Source organism: Limulus polyphemus, unplaced genomic scaffold (assembly GCF_000517525.1).
Source record: "Limulus polyphemus unplaced genomic scaffold, Limulus_polyphemus-2.1.2 Scaffold3637, whole genome shotgun sequence".
Taxonomy (NCBI): domain Eukaryota; kingdom Metazoa; phylum Arthropoda; class Merostomata; order Xiphosura; family Limulidae; genus Limulus; species Limulus polyphemus.
Window position 1 is genome coordinate 43,001 of NW_013669247.1, and position 16,427 is coordinate 59,427.

General features: G+C 28.8%; 1 protein-coding gene across 1 annotated transcript in view; it reads left to right on the forward strand.

Annotated features, from left to right (window-relative positions):
* Positions 1-16,427, forward strand: part of LOC106469741 (phosphoacetylglucosamine mutase-like) — a 45,756-nt gene that overhangs the window by 5,864 nt on the left and 23,465 nt on the right. Inside the window, exons 2-6 of the mRNA XM_022398295.1 lie at positions 766-861; positions 2,018-2,091; positions 4,008-4,135; positions 9,056-9,208; positions 11,944-11,986. Coding sequence (XP_022254003.1) covers positions 766-861; positions 2,018-2,091; positions 4,008-4,135; positions 9,056-9,208; positions 11,944-11,986 — 494 coding nt within the window. The remainder of the gene's footprint in view (positions 1-765; positions 862-2,017; positions 2,092-4,007; positions 4,136-9,055; positions 9,209-11,943; positions 11,987-16,427) is intronic.

Here is a 16,427-nt window from a genome sequence, read left to right on the forward strand (position 1 = left end):
GGGATTCCTTCGTGTTTTTCTGACTTTTATGTTTGTGACACAGTCATAAAAGACTGAAGAGTGTACCTGGATCAGATGTGCAGTCTCCGCTGAGGTGTGGTATTTTCTTTTTTGATGTATCACACGAACAAAGTGTGTCTGACAGGATAACAAATAGACCTTATGTTGAGCTTATCATTCTTACAAGAAAGTGGTTAATATCATATCAGCTGAATATGAGTCATATGTAAATATTACACGCTGAATAATCTTTAACATTTTAGTGTTACAAGTTTCACTATTGAAATATTTTATTTAACTGTGGTAGATTCTACAGAGTATTGATGTTGGTTTATAAATTCAAGTTACCCAACTTTTGTTATATGACCACTAACTATACCTACTACTTTTTGGAACTGTTTAAAGACCTCTGCTTAAGTGTATTTTATCCACAAAGTGTATGTCAGCCAAGTTTACTAGATTTTAGTGAAAACAATAAATGTGCATTTACTTGATGAAAACTGCTAAAACTAAGTTCAAAAAATAAGTTTCTAATCTTACCTATGTTCCTACTTATCTGTTTTTATTTTTGTGGTCGAAGTGTGCTGTTTTACTTTACTTTTTTGCTGTTGTTATTCAATTATGATTGAATAAAAAAAATAAAGGAACTGTAAATTATATCTGAAAAAAACAAAACAAAAAAACTCGCATTCCCAGGATTTGTTATATCTCAATACTTTGAAAAAGGTTACTATTCTTAAGTGAAATCCTGTTTTTTTTTACTAGTGATGATCAAGTTGTCTCTGCAATGGAAGGTATCATTACAGACTGCTCCGTTGACATGAACACTCCCTCATCTGTTTTTTTAGCTTATGATACCAGGTAATTTTAGGTATTTTGTTAAGGCAAGACTCCTGGCTGGTTTTAGTATTGACTAGCTCCGAGTCATGTAGATGTTTCTCAGATAATTAACAAGGTCTTATTTTTGTATTTTGAGTATCTGTTATGTAATCAAAATACTTGTAAGCAAGCTCAGAACCATCCAGTTACTAACGGTTTGAAATGCTGATGCAATATAAAGTGAATATATGGCTCACAAATGTAGCTGTATGATTTATCAGTGTTATATCTGTTCATTTTACAAACACATTCTTCTGAAATCATTGCATTTAATACAATGTAATACAGAGGTCACTATACTCTATAACTGAAGTCTTTAGATACAACTATTAGTCATCAAAATTAAAATCTACACAAGTTACCTAAATAGACCTCTACCTGCATGCATACCTGATCCACAAAATGTATGTCAGCCAAGGCTTGTCACATGTTAGTTTAAAAAAAAACACAAAAATGTTTCTATTAGTTGAGAAAAATTGCTCAAGCAAATTTCAAGAATTTGTAAATTATTCCTGTAAAAAGAACATACTTCTTTATTCTTGAGTAAACTGAAAAAGCTGACTATTCCTATAAACCTGTATAAGTGAAATCCTATTTTGAATATCCATCAGGTAATCAGAGCATTTGTAAATAAACTCAAAATCATCCAGTTACCAAAGCTAAAGTGCTAAGATGATATAAAGATATGTCTGTGTGTGTTTGTGTAGCTGAATTATTTATCAGTTTCTCTCTGTTCATTTTCTCTTCTCACTTGTCCTCCCATCTTGTTATCTTCAGAATAGAGCACAAAAAAATCTGAGACTTATTTTATCGACCCCTGAATAATCTTGTAAACTCCAATAAAACCATCTTTTACTCGTATTTTCTAAAGAGAAAATAAGAGAGGTTTAAATATTAAAATATTTGTGAGTCATCAGTTTAGAAATATGTATTTAACATGTGAATATATAAATTTGTAATATCAAGATATTATGTAATGTTTTACACCAGAAATTGACATACAGAAAAAAGTGATGATTTGACATAAAAGTTGCAGTTAACTTCATATCAAGGTTTAAACATTTTTTGTAGATCTTACTGTTAATTTGCTCTACTGTTATGTCTTATTAATGCAGTTTGTTTTTTCTCTCTAAACTAGACAAAGTAGTCCACATCTTGCACAAGCTGTCATTGATGGTGTTCAGTCACTTGAAGGGCATGTAGAAAACTTTGGTAATTTTTTGTATTAGCTTTAATTTTATATATATATATATATGTGTGTGTGTGTGTGTGTATGTGTGGATATATATACACACGCACACATACACATACATGTATTTTTAATAACACTTTTTAAGATATAGTACCATTAGAAAACTTAATTATACAATTAATTTGTAGTAATTGATTTGATTACCATTTTTGTAGTACTCACAAATTAATAGCTTTTCTAACTTCATCTAGAAACTTAAAATTTGGCTACAGCTAGAGTAGTCTTACCAGTTCTATTAAACCTAAGGAAAATATAAACAATGTACATAGAAATGTATCATAAATTAAAATCAATTTTTTAAAGAAAAATTAAAATTATACATAAGCACTCATTTTTGTAAAACCAGAAATACATTGACTGTTAAATATTTGATATACTACTGCATATTCATCTAGCATTTAAACTTCATTCTATTCATAATTTTTTTTTTTATAAATCTTTAAGAATGTTGTTAACATCATGAGAGATTATATCCATGTGATTAGTTTTTCAAACATATGATTAATTATAAATTATTGATAAAACTCACGTTGCTGGTATGTGTAATCTTCAAACAAAAAATTATCTTTGGAATCATTTCTCATTTGTAAATGACTTAAATCAAATTCATAACAATTAAAATTCCCTTACATAATCTAGTTCATACCATAACAGTTGTTGTGGCGATATAGATAGCATATTGACCAATACTATGTCTGTCATATCCTAGCTGACATGATGAGTCCTGGTATTGGGCATAAGGCCCATTCATCACTGAATATGGCAGATATAGTGTGGTCGACATATTGATACATATTCTTCTTTGGTTCCTGTGAAGTTCTTAGAATTTTGCTTCAACGTAATTTTTTCATGTCAAATACACGATTTGTGAATAACTTGTGCTATGTATGTTATGTTTTGTCTTCATTATAAAATTATATATAAAGGAATGTTTCTAAAACATACAGTATCTGTTTCTGAAAATACCTACAAATCTTTAAATATAAGATGCACATCCTTAAAGTTTTATATACATATTTTTAAAAATTCTTGATGAGTACTGTCACAGTAATAATGGTCAGAACATTTTTAGAGTGTGTCATATTGACTGCAATAAAATATTAATGACAAGCATGAAATTCCTTTCACATTCACAAATACTTCCTCTCAGATATTTTGAGATGTGTTAATCATTTAGAGATGCGTCTACTGTGGACATATAATATACTGAAAGAAATTGTCAACCAAGCAGCTTCTCACTTTTAGATTGTTCAGTGTTTCTGTAACATTGCTGAACTTTTGTCATACTCACAGTATTTAATACAAAGTTGCAATGTATTGGGGATTCTTCTAAAAATGCCACATCTTTCAGAAAAACATATCTTTTTAGTCAGTTCTAACTGATAGCATGCAGAATTATTCCTACAAATCAAACCTTGTCAGTTTTACCAAGTTAACTGTCAGGCAACATTATGTTTGGGTCCTGAATTATCTCTTATGTAATTACATGTTTGGACAGTGAATGTGATTGACAGTTGATAAGAAGAAAATAGCTGTCAAAATCTGTTATACTAACTAACTTGTATATTTAATGTGTGTTGAAAGTTGGAGCCATTTCTGATGTTCACGAAAATTTGAACATGAATGTAAAGGAATAAAATTAACTCTATCTTCAAGACAAATTAGCTTTAATAAATTGTTTCACTTCACAGCCTCACATGGGTTCTTTGGAAATACTATTTTTTTTTTGTAATTTGTTACTTGCATTTGCTTTTATGCAGGACTGCTAGTTTACAAAGGTAAGAGCAACAGAGTTTTACACTATTTCACAATTTGTCAGTCGGTATTCTGATATTTGAACATGTGAGGTTTTTAATGCATGTGTTTTTTTTGCAAGGCATTTTGACAACTCCCCAGCTACACTATTTGGTGAGGTGCAAGAATACAAATGAGCAGTATGGTGCATGTAGTGAGGAGGGATATTACAGAAAACTTTCCAAAGCTTTTCTGCACCTAAGAACAGTTGTGAGTAGTTATATTTTTTCATTTATGATAAACTTAACAGCACAGAATGAGCATTCAGGTAGATAAAACATTAGTGAGAGAGGAAGCTATAGTTAACAAGTAATAAAAAATTTTTGAAACAGATAAGGATGATGTAGGGATGGCAATGCCAAAAAGTACACATAAGTACACAAATCTTTCCAAGAAAAACTTTTATCTACAACTAATTGTTGAATTCCTTTCATTTGCATGAATTCAGGTTTGAATTAAAGCATTTAAACTGAATGATGCTATAAAGTCATACAATTCCTGATTTCCATAAGCTTGTAACATTGATTCAGTGGCTACTTATTTAGGGATTTTTGTATGGTTTTGTGTATTCATCCCTACATTGTTTCTGTACTTTTTGGCATTTTCATTCCTATTTAATCCTTATTTTTTTTAAACAATACCAATGAATATTTTATAATGAATGGCAGTGGTTATGAAGGCAGCAGTTTTATCCTTGTTATGAAGAATTGTCTTGATGGATATCATGTGTTGAAGTTAGAGAAATGCTATACTGCTTTTGGACTCCCCAGGTTAAGATGCAACATTTTGATGTGTAGATCATTACAACAACTTCTAGCATTGATGAGCTATTCCTTCTGATGCCAGAATCAGAATACCCAGCAGAACATTTGGCTATTATGCTACTTGCTGGTTCTCCACTTTAGCAGTGTTTTTGGGCTAAACTGAAGGTCTTAATAGCTTTTGAAAACCTAAGTTAGGTGTTTATAAAAGTGTCTTAGATTGTTATAAGAGAAATTTGAGACTGTGATGAGCAATACATAATATTTATTTTGGCCATTTATATCCCAGACCATCTCTACATAGTAAGCACTAACGTGCTTAGTGATAAAATAATAAGATAGGTTCATCTGGAAGATCCAGTTGTAGATGTGGGACCTTATAATTTCATAGTTTGATTATGATTCTCAGATATTCCATACATTTTATATGTGATAATTTCTGTCTAGAAAGATGTTCTTCCAAAATGTATCAAGCCATCATTAATACATGTCAGTATGGTATATTCCAGGTCACTTTATCTCTGAAAATCTGCATTAAGGTAGTTTTATAAGTCAATATACTGTATGTAAGATCAGTAAGATAGTTGTAAAAGTCAGTAATTTGTATACCAGATCACTTTGTGTAATGAACTCTGTATAAGTGAAATACTGTATACCAGGTAACTTTTTTTTTGGAAGAAAGAAAATATCAGTAAAATGGTTGTACAAGTCAGTGTACTGTATATCAAATCACTTTGTGGATAAAAACAATAAGTAAGGTAGTTGTACATGTCATTATACTGTATACCAGATCACTTTGTAGATAAAAACCATTAGTAAAATGGTATATGTATGTTAAAGATTTCTTTTTCACCAGAGGTGAAACTGAAAAGAGAATCTATGATGTAGAGGCCTAATGCATTCCTTGATTAGCTGAACCCTCTGCTGTGGACTGCAGTTTCACCTTTCCACACAGCTTTGGTCAGTAAACCAAAGAAATACTATTAGGCCTCTTATAATGGGGAATTGTATATAATTTTTATTGGTTTTCGATTCTGTTTTACTTCACCATATGGTAATCTAAATTTATTTAGGTATGCGAATAATGTTATGACATTTTATTCAATTCATTATTTGATATTATACAGCAGACCAACTGTTTAATGATTGTGTGTGTGTGTGTGTGTGTATATATTATGGCTACAAACGTAATAAAATGTTATAGTAGCAGTTTCTCACATGCCCTTCTCTTAGTTCTTTTCATCTGATTAGCTACAATCATTCCTTTTGTAAGGTCAGAAATGTAATTTATTTATTAACATGTGGTATGTGTAATATGTTGGACAAATGTCTAATCCTCTACATATTCACATGAATCTGCATAGGTCTCAGAGTAAAAATAATGTGGTAGATTTAATTGAACTAGAACATTTGAGAATCCGTCCCTTTGCTTGAATAGTAATTACAATTTTAGAAATTGTGAATATAGAAACAGAGAGATTACAAAAGGAAACTTTTATATTATTCAGTATAAAATGTTATATCCTTACAGTTTAAATCAAGACTATAACAGTACCACTACTATAAATTTAAGTAATAACAACTTTGTTAGTAATTTCTTTTGTCTAGATAGTATCAATAAAAAATGTACAAAAAGAAAAATTAGAGAAAAAGGTAGAAATAGATTAAAATGGGTGGATTTTATTCAATTTTGTACAGATTTAGATAGTTTTTATATACTTACTAATAGTTGTAGTTATCTCTACAAGAATATATATAAACTAAATATTTCAAAGTTAAAATTATTAGTAAAAATTTTAATCACATTTAATTTTAAAAATAATCATGTTAAACACTTAATTTCAAATATTATAAAATTTAAACTTAAGTTGAATAATTTAAATGATATAATTAATGAAGTGCCAAAAAGGAAATCATCGTATATAGTAATAAATTTTGAGCATAAGGTTGTAAATGATTTACAAATTTCTAAAATTTTCCATGATTCTCTTACACAAAATATCTTTCCTTTAAAATATCTAAAACCTGTTACTAGTTTTAAATATGAAATTCCAATAGGACATCTTGTATGAAATTATAAAGATTTTTTAAATAGTTTAAATATAGATAATGTGCAGAATTTACCATGTAATTGTTACTTAAATTCCTTGACAGATTCTTTTCATAAATGTGTTATGATTGGTAATTTGGATATACTAAAAGAAAACTCTTTATAAAGAATCTGGAAAAAAGTGGCAAATATAGAATAACTACAAAATGTAGAAAAATAGATATATATAAAATATCATAAATAAAAACATTGATTATATTCTCAAACTTAATTATTTTGTGTATTATCCTCCAAATTGGTTTCTAGAATGGAAATATTATGTGATTAATAGAATTAAAGATAAATTAGCTTTTATTGATTTAAAAAAAAATCCAATACACATAATATTTTTTCAGTTTAGAACTAAAATCGGTAAAATACAAGAAAAATATATTATTGTGCCTATTGATAAAGCCAACTGTAATTTGGGTTTTATCTGTAAACGTTTTATGTGCAACTTGTAACTAATGCAATAAATATTACATAAAAAAAAATTTAAATTACAAAATGTCGAAAGATACTATTATTAATAATTTGTTGAAAGCTATAAAAGAATTTGATGTTAAACAAATCCATATTCAGAATTACTGTATCTATATGCCGTTCCTAAACTACATAAATTTCCCATTTAATTGCGTTTTATTTTTATTTCATTAAAACATGTATTAAAACAACCTTCAGTTTTATCAAATAAATTACTGACTCAGTTACTTCTTAAAGTAAAACAAAATGTAAGTAGTAAACATGATTTCTGGATAATTAAAAATAATGAACTTATCTTAAAAATATTAGAAAATTTAAATAAAAAACATTTAACAGATACAGTACAAACTTATGATTTTACTACTTCATTTACAACTATACCACTTAATGATTTGGTAATGGGATTAATTCGTTAATCTGCTTACATATTATCCAGTCTGTTGAGTGACTATATAGCTCAGCAATACCATACACTTTTCAAAAAACATAAAAATCAAATAATGATAACGTGTGTTTTTTACATCAAGTATACGTACACGTACCTTGTGGAATTACCACTCCAGAGTTGCTGTACTGAAGTTATATTTTAAGCCATGCTAATTCTCTTAAAATTAAGGCTACTAATATAGAGAACAACATCAATTCATAAATATTAAAAACTTAATTTTGGAAACCATTGATTATTTAGGTGTATAGGTATTTTTAATATGGCCTTGTAATATTTTGCACCACATGTTACATGTTATACCAATGGATGTTGAAAATTAAACTTGTCAAACATGACACATTTCAAAACTGTTTTCATTCTTTGTTTATAAACACTATGGTTCCTTTTGTTTGTTCTAACATATTATAATTAAAGTTCTGGTATACATACTATCTGTTGGAGAATGAATAAGTCTGAGGGTTCACACTGCTAAACCTGGGCCTCAATACTAGTGGTAAGCACAGCACATAAAATCCATTATGTCTCATTGTGTTTAACAACAAACAAACAAATAATCCTTCTTTAATTTGATTAATATTATTTATGATTTTAAATAAACATCATATTTTAATAATACTGATATTTCTACACATCTTTGGTTTGGAGCATTGTGACTTGAACAAGTATAGGATAAATCACTCTGATGACTTTTATATATCTGTTTAGTTTATACATACATCCTGACTGTGAAAGTCATTCTTGAACAACTTCTTGTAAACAGGTGCTCATTGCAAGTGAACATTGTTCTCAGAAAAGTTGTTGTAACCAGTTCCAAGTGCAAGTGGGCATTTTTTGGTCTGTAATTATCACCACGGTACTTGTTCTGATTGACACCTACTTGATTCTTGTGAAGTCATAATTGCTGACTCAGTAAGCCATGGGAAATGTGGAGATTTGTGTACGTGAAAAATCATTCAGATTGTCAATATATGAACTAATTCATTATATTAGCAAAGTTGTGTCTGTCATAAACAAAGATTTAGGTAGGTTGTTCTTAAGGTTTGAGTACCACTTATCTTTTCAAAGTGTTTTCATTTTCAAAATTATAGTTGTTTTATACTGCTTAAAAAGACTGTGAATAATATACTGTTTTATATATAATTGTCTTATTTTCTTCCTGTCTTGTATTTTTAAAGAAAAGGAATGTCCATCACTTTTGTGAAATAACACAAAGAAACAGGAGCTTTGCATCTTTTTAAAGTACACACCTAACTATATATCTGTGTTATTTGTTTTATAAATAAACAGATAATTGGTATTAAACAAAATAATTTTTTTTCAATTATTTAACAGTAACCTTTGTATTTTAGGGAGCATCAAAAGGTAACTATCAATCATCTTTAAATTTGGATGGAGCAAATGGAGTGGGAGCCCTGAAAATGAAAGTGTTTCAGAAGTATTTAGGAGAAGGACTTAATGTGACTATCTTTAATGATGGGAGCAAAGGAAAACTAAACCATATGGTTAGTTACCTCTATGATTTTGTAAATCGTAAAGTAACTAAAATTGAAATAACAAATTTCCCTTATTCTCTGAATATGTTCACAAAGTAAGATTGACCTTTATTGATCAGAAATTTCAAGGCAGTTGTAAATTAGGTGTTATTATTCATATTAATAGCAATTTACTGAATAAGTTACTCTGAAAGAAAATTTTGACCATTAGTGAATAAGCAACTTGTTTTATAATTTTAATAATGCTTTTCTTAATAATAACTATGGTAATAATTGTTTTTTCATGCTTACTGAAAGAATTGTATGCTTAAAATAAGTATTATTATGCTGCACTAAACCAAATAATTTATGTAAAATAGAAATTAAAGACCTGATTTATCCCCTTTCTCAACATGATTGTTAAAAAAACTGAGAAAATATGGCATATTATGCATTGCATCTAAAGATTATTTGAAAATGTGTAAATTGTTAGGCTAGAATATTTGATACTTTTTAACATGCACAATTAATACCCAGTACGAGTTTGCTGATATATTTGTAAACTGGAATCTTGTACCAGAGCTGGTTATGGCACTGAATGAAAGTTATGTTGTATGTTTGTAAACTGGAAGCTTGTACAGAGTTGATGGTACTGAATGGGAGTTTTGTAGAACATCAGAAAATTTGAAGTTTGTACAGAGTTGATGATGGTACTGAGTAAGATTTTTCTAGTACATTTACAAACTTGAAGTTTGTACAGAGTTGGCGATGTAACATATGCACACTTAAAGCTGTATAGATTTGCTGATGGTACTGAAAGGGAGTTATGTTGTATGTTTGTAAACTGAAATTTTGTACAGAGTTGGTGTTGGTACTGATTGTGAGTTTTGTAATGCATGTGTAAACTGGAAGTACCCCTCCCCCTTTTTTAAAGCTTGTAAGTTTTCCATTTCAGCAAAGATTTATATGGATATTGAGCAAGTGATAAAAGCTTTGATGGTGATATGTTGCTAGAAGAAAGTGTTTATGAACAACTTCCAATATAACAACAGTCCTGATTTTTTAAAGCTTGCAAAAAACTTGATTTATCATTTTATACTTCATTTAAATCATTATGTTAAAATACAGTAGGAAAAGAAATGTTTTTGTGAAACAAGATGAAGTAGTCTTAGTTAAATTGTTTTGCACTTAACTGTGTTAAGTTTTGTTTTGCTGACAAGGTTGTTGTGTTAGGCCTTGTTTGCTTTAGACTATATCAGCCAAAGTAACAGCTTGAATGAGCAAAGAAACTTGCCAAGAAGAAAATGTAAAGAAATATAAATGTATATTTAATGGTTTAAAAGTTCTTACATGTAAGTAATGAAACCTCTGATTAATGATTTAAGAAAAGTTGGTTTTATTATACTTTACCATTATGTTAAAAAAGACTTTTTGTATGCCAGTGATCATAATCAGTAAAAATGCATAAGTTGTTTTCTGAATCAAGACAAAAATAAAATTGTATGAAACAAAAACTTTATAGGAGAGTTTTAGAAGAATGTAAGAAAGAGTTAAAAAATCAGTAATTAAAATTTAAAATTTGTAATTGTTTCTTAAAAAACAGATCACGATGAAATATTTCATAAATTTCAAAACTATGAATTTATGGAAATATCATATATGAAAATATTTTATTTGCAGAAGTAACATAACCTGTAAAGATTAATTCTGAAGGTGCAAATGACTTCATCCAGGAGGTTTTTTTTCACAGTGCAGTAAAACAAACTCACCTAGATCTCATACAGTTGAAATACCCCATTTTTTCTGACAACCATTTCGTAGTTATTTTCATGATTATTTATAACTGTGCATTATTGAGAGAAAAAAAAAATGTCAATCACATGTAAATTTGCCAAATTAATTGCTTATTTTATTGACACATAAATTTCAATGGTTTCATTTATTTTTAATTGTAGCCAGAATTTCATTGTCAAATTGGTAATGTTATTCTGCTCCTTCATTAAAAAACTTAGTTGATTTGTAGAAAAGTCATAAAAATTGATATGAAATTGAATGATTTTTGATAACACCTTGGAACTAAACATTATTACAAAACAATTTTTCTTATTTCTGTAATTTACTTTTAAAAATGAGCCTATTACATACCAAGAATGTTTTATCTTTTTTTTCTACTTAACTATTAATGAACTAGTTGCAATAATAACACAGGCCTGCGAATTTAAACTTCATAAAAGTTGTTTTGGTTTTATTAATGGATGGGCCATAATTTTTCTAAAATTATCATTTTTTTCTATCATGTAAGGATTTATTACAAATCGTGAAGGAAAAAACTTACTTAGATCAAATTATTATTTCGTTTACTGCAATGAAGATTTTTTATTATTATGTTTGTTAATAAAAATACAAACAATCTGAAGAAAAGGGAAGAACATTGATGTCAAATAAATATGAATCCTCTTTCATCCAGATTTTTTTGTATAATCTATGTCTTTTAGTTTCAAAACTTCGTGTTGTGGTCTTTCTTTTATGTATTGCATTATGATGCTTTATGAAAAATCTGTATGTAATGGAGAAAAATGGATGTAGTTTTTGGATTCAGCATACAGGAATTATTGTAGAACATGTAAAAATTTCAAGACAATAAAACCATCACAGGCATGTGTAATTGTTCAAGGACTCCATTTATATGAATTGCTTTACTTTTGTGTTGCAGTTTAAAAGTTACATTGTAACAAGTTTAATATTTGTTGTTGTTTTTCTTGTAGTGTGGAGCTGATTTTGTGAAAGTTCAACAAAAAATTCCAGAGGGTAAAAAGTTACATTTCGTTTGTTTATAGGTTTTATCTATAGTTATTATTCTTAAGAATATGGTCATTTTCACATCTTTGTTTGTAATTTTCTCTTTATTCATATTGAAGAATATTCTAATTCATCATTGACTGAAATGTCCACACAGTTGAAGCATCTAGAGAGATTACGTTGTACCTTATTTGATGCTATTTTTATAGTTTTTAAAATATATCTCAGCTGATGTAGTAACACAGAGTTAAGGTACGTAACATTGAAAAGTATTATTTGATGGTTAAGACATATAATAAATGAGGTGTTGAAATAGTTATGGTAACTGAAGATGAACTTAGAAAATTATTTTAGCATATACTAGAGCTGTGTGATTAGTGGAATTTGCCAACCGATTATTATCATATGGGATTAATCATTATATTTTTCAGCTAATTGTTTTGTAAAGCATTTTTAAACAACCCTTAATTTAATATAATAGACACCTTCTGGCAGTTGCCATTTGACCATTTTGCCAAAAAAAGATTTGGCTAGAAGAATTATTTTGGCATAAAATTTTATTGTAGAATTTTTTTAAATATAATTTGATCATTTCGTACTTTGTGTGTTACTGATGTTAAAACAACCAGAAGGCTGCCATTTGTTTGCTGTAATTCCCCAACTGATCTGTTTGAATCAGGTAAATTAATAATCAGATAATGAAAACATGTTTAACTATTACTGATAATGGTAATAATCTTTTTATTTAAAACATATGATAGTAATTAGAATAATTAAGGAACTAGTTAGCCAATTCATGTACAGTTAACCCTCCTATACCGTGTTTTCTCTTTCCAAGTATCAACTGATATGTTTTGTATATGATTTGGTGTGCTTCCTACATTAGAATATTGAGTTATGTGATTTATATATCTAGCCTATCATTTTAAGTGTTTTCTCTATCTTTACCTAGGGGTTTAACACAATTATTTAAGCTATTTGATATAACAACAGTTGTTATGGTGTGAATGTCATTTGAAAAGATAAAAAAAAATTAATATTCAGTAAATAAGGATTTGAGTCATCAGAATATTTTGCCATCACTTACCCTATTCACCAAAAGTAACTAAGCTTTTCTGATGTCTTCTCATTGAAGACAATTTCTATAGGTATTAAACAGATATAATTTATCACACTAAATCTTTCATGAATGAAAAGAACATTTAAATAAATATAAAAACAATTCCCATTGAATGTTTGTAGTCAGTGCTACAGGATCTCTGACTAGAAGCTTAACATAATGTTTAGGAACAACAAAGGATCTATTGGTCCATCTCAGCTGTCCAATTTCTTAAACTAAACTAAAACTAATAAATAAAAATCTTAAAGCCAGCCCTTATCATTAATATAGTTATCAAACTTTCTGTTACACTCGCTTAAATTTACTGCCTCCACAACATCCAAAGGTAACCCATTTCAGAGGCCAACCACCATGTTAGAAAAATAAAACTGTATTATCTGAAGATGATTCCTACCTTGCCTAAATTTGTGCTCCCTATTCTCATCGTTAAGGGCCCAGCATGGCCAGGTGGTTATGGCGCACGACTCGCAATCTGTGGATCGCAGATTCGAATCCCTGTCCCACCAAACCTGCTCGCCCTTTCAGCCGTGGGGGCGTTATAATGTGACGGTCAATCCCACTATTTGTTGGTAAAAGAGTAGCCTATGAGTTGGCGGTGGGTGGTGATGACTAACTGCCTTTCCTCTAGTCTTGCAATGCTAATTTAGGGACGGCTAGCGCAGATAGCCCTCGTGTAGCTTTGCACAAAATCCATAACAAACTTAACTCACTGTTAAGTATGAAAAAAGATGAAACCATAAAATACTATTGAATCCATCGTATTTATTCATATATAATGTGAAAATTAATTCTTGCTCTTTCTGGTCATATTTAAACTTTCTTTATTGCTTTTGTAACAAAACTTATTTCATTAGTAAATGTTCAATCCACTTAATGTGCCATCATAAAAAAGTAACAACCAAATCCTATACAAAAACTAAGTTGGAAAAAGCAAGAGAAACTCTTGAAAACCAAGCAATAAAATTATTCTTTATGAGCTAATAAATTGTGAAAAAAAAATTATAATGTATTGTTTCTAGGCAAAACTCCTGGGATTTGTACAAAAATGAAAATTTGAACTTTATAAAAAACTTTCTTCATGATTTACAATAATTAAGTGTTAAAACATGACAAAATATTGATTATAAAATATTTTTGAGTTAAAATTGAGTTAGAATTAACACATAAAAGTGACTTAAAAATTTGTGGTTCAGAAAAATGTAAAGTACCAGAAAAAAATTCATTTGGTAAAAGTGATGGTGAAAAAATATGAAAAGTCAGAGGAAACCCTGTCTTTGGGAATAATACTTTAGGTTAGGTTTCATTTTTAATCCTAAACTGTTGTACATGAAAATATGTCGTATATATAACTCAGTACAAAATCTTTAGCAAACTAAAAATACAATTAATAACATTCCATGCATTTCTCCCTATTTTAAGTACGATAGTACTTAATAGTAAGGATTGACAAGGATTCCAAATAATTCACACATAAAAAAAAACACGCTGTTGAATTCCTAAGCGAAACACTGACCATTCAAAGTATTGGTTACGATATATTATTTGCATATATACTGATAATATGATAAAAAGGTCATAAGCATTTTTGGTATAACAATTCAAAAATTTCTCAAACAGCAACTTTTTCATCTACCTACCTGATCACGTCAGCAGGTCTAGCACTTAGATAGCTTGGACTACAGCTACAAGATTTCTCCAGCATATTTGACTGGTCTGTGGGTATCTGCTTTTAATATTCTGATAAAAATCAATACATATACAGCTATAATATAAACAATAATGGTAAACATATGCACATACTTAAATATCTTTTCAACCCAATGGATGGTGATACATTTCGATAGATAGACGTGACAGTTTCTAAAGGTAAAGTATATACTTTATACTGGTAAAATATAAAAAGTAAACAAACAAGAGTATTAAAAAATTATAAATGTTAAAATGAAGTAAGAATTAAAACCCCAATCACAAATTTATAAAATTTAATCGCAACTTTGGCAGCGTTATGCACTTATCTGTAGGCTAAAGTAAGGATTAAATTCTATACATGGTGCAAAATATCGATGGATAGACACGTGACATTTTCTAAAGGTAAATTATATACTTTATACAGGTATAATATAAAAAGTAAACAAACAAGAGTATTAAAAAATTATAAATGTTAAAATAAAGTATAGATCCTGCTATAAAAAGTAATGAAAAAAGAATTAAATCTACAATCACAAATTTATAAAATTAAATCCCTACTTTGGCAGCTGTTATGTCTCTGTGTTCGTTTGTTAATTTTCCCTAAAAATTCTTTCTGAGAAACTTCTGTGATACAAGTCCTTTGTTAAATAAAACTAGTTTATTCTTTCTCAATTCAACTTTGCAATACACCTAATTTCCACAGTCACTTTAACTTAAACACACGCTATAATTCACAACGATTCACACACTTTACTTGCAGTGTTCGCTTGACTCAATTATCCATGTTTATATCTTCAATCTCTCTATCTGCAACTATATTCTCGTCGTCACTTTATTTACCAGCTTATATACTATAAAAGCGTACATCTCGTCTCTTCATGAATCTTCTAGATACTCATCACATGTTACTAGCGTCACATGACTTCTGCCGTCGTAACATTACACTTATCTTTAGGCTAAGGTAAGGATTAAATTCTATAAATTTGTGATTGTGGTTTTAATTCTTGTTTCATTACTTTTTATAGAGCAGGATTTGTATGTCAATTTAAAATTCATAATTTTCTCATACTCTTGTATATTTCCACAATACTATTCTAAAACTACAGAATTTTGTTCACAAAATAACTAGATATAACAGTGACCAGGAAGATAGTATAAGTTATGTGCACTTAGTTCTGGGAACTGAATTTATGGTTTCTATGAACACGACTATATCAAAGTGATCAGTTATGTGATGGTGAACAGAACATACAAACAACATTTAAACAATCAAACACATGAATACTCTTTAGTGCATCTGCACTGTATAAAACAACAAAAAACTTCACAGCATATACCACTTGACTTGTTAGAGATAAAGGAGAATAAGATTAATACAGATAAAAACTTAGGATTTTGGAAATGACAAGAAACTAGAATAAGAAAATGTCAATTCCACACATCTTTATCCTTAACTTGTACATTTGTTATTACACATAAAGCTAAAATAGATTAATTAGGTGTTTGTGGTAAAAATTTCAAGATAAAAGTAGGTAGGATTTTTATTAAACATATACAATACACTGTAACATACCATTATAAAAAAAATGTTTTCTTGCATCACATAAAATCAAGAATTAAGTTTCTTTTAATTTTTTTAGT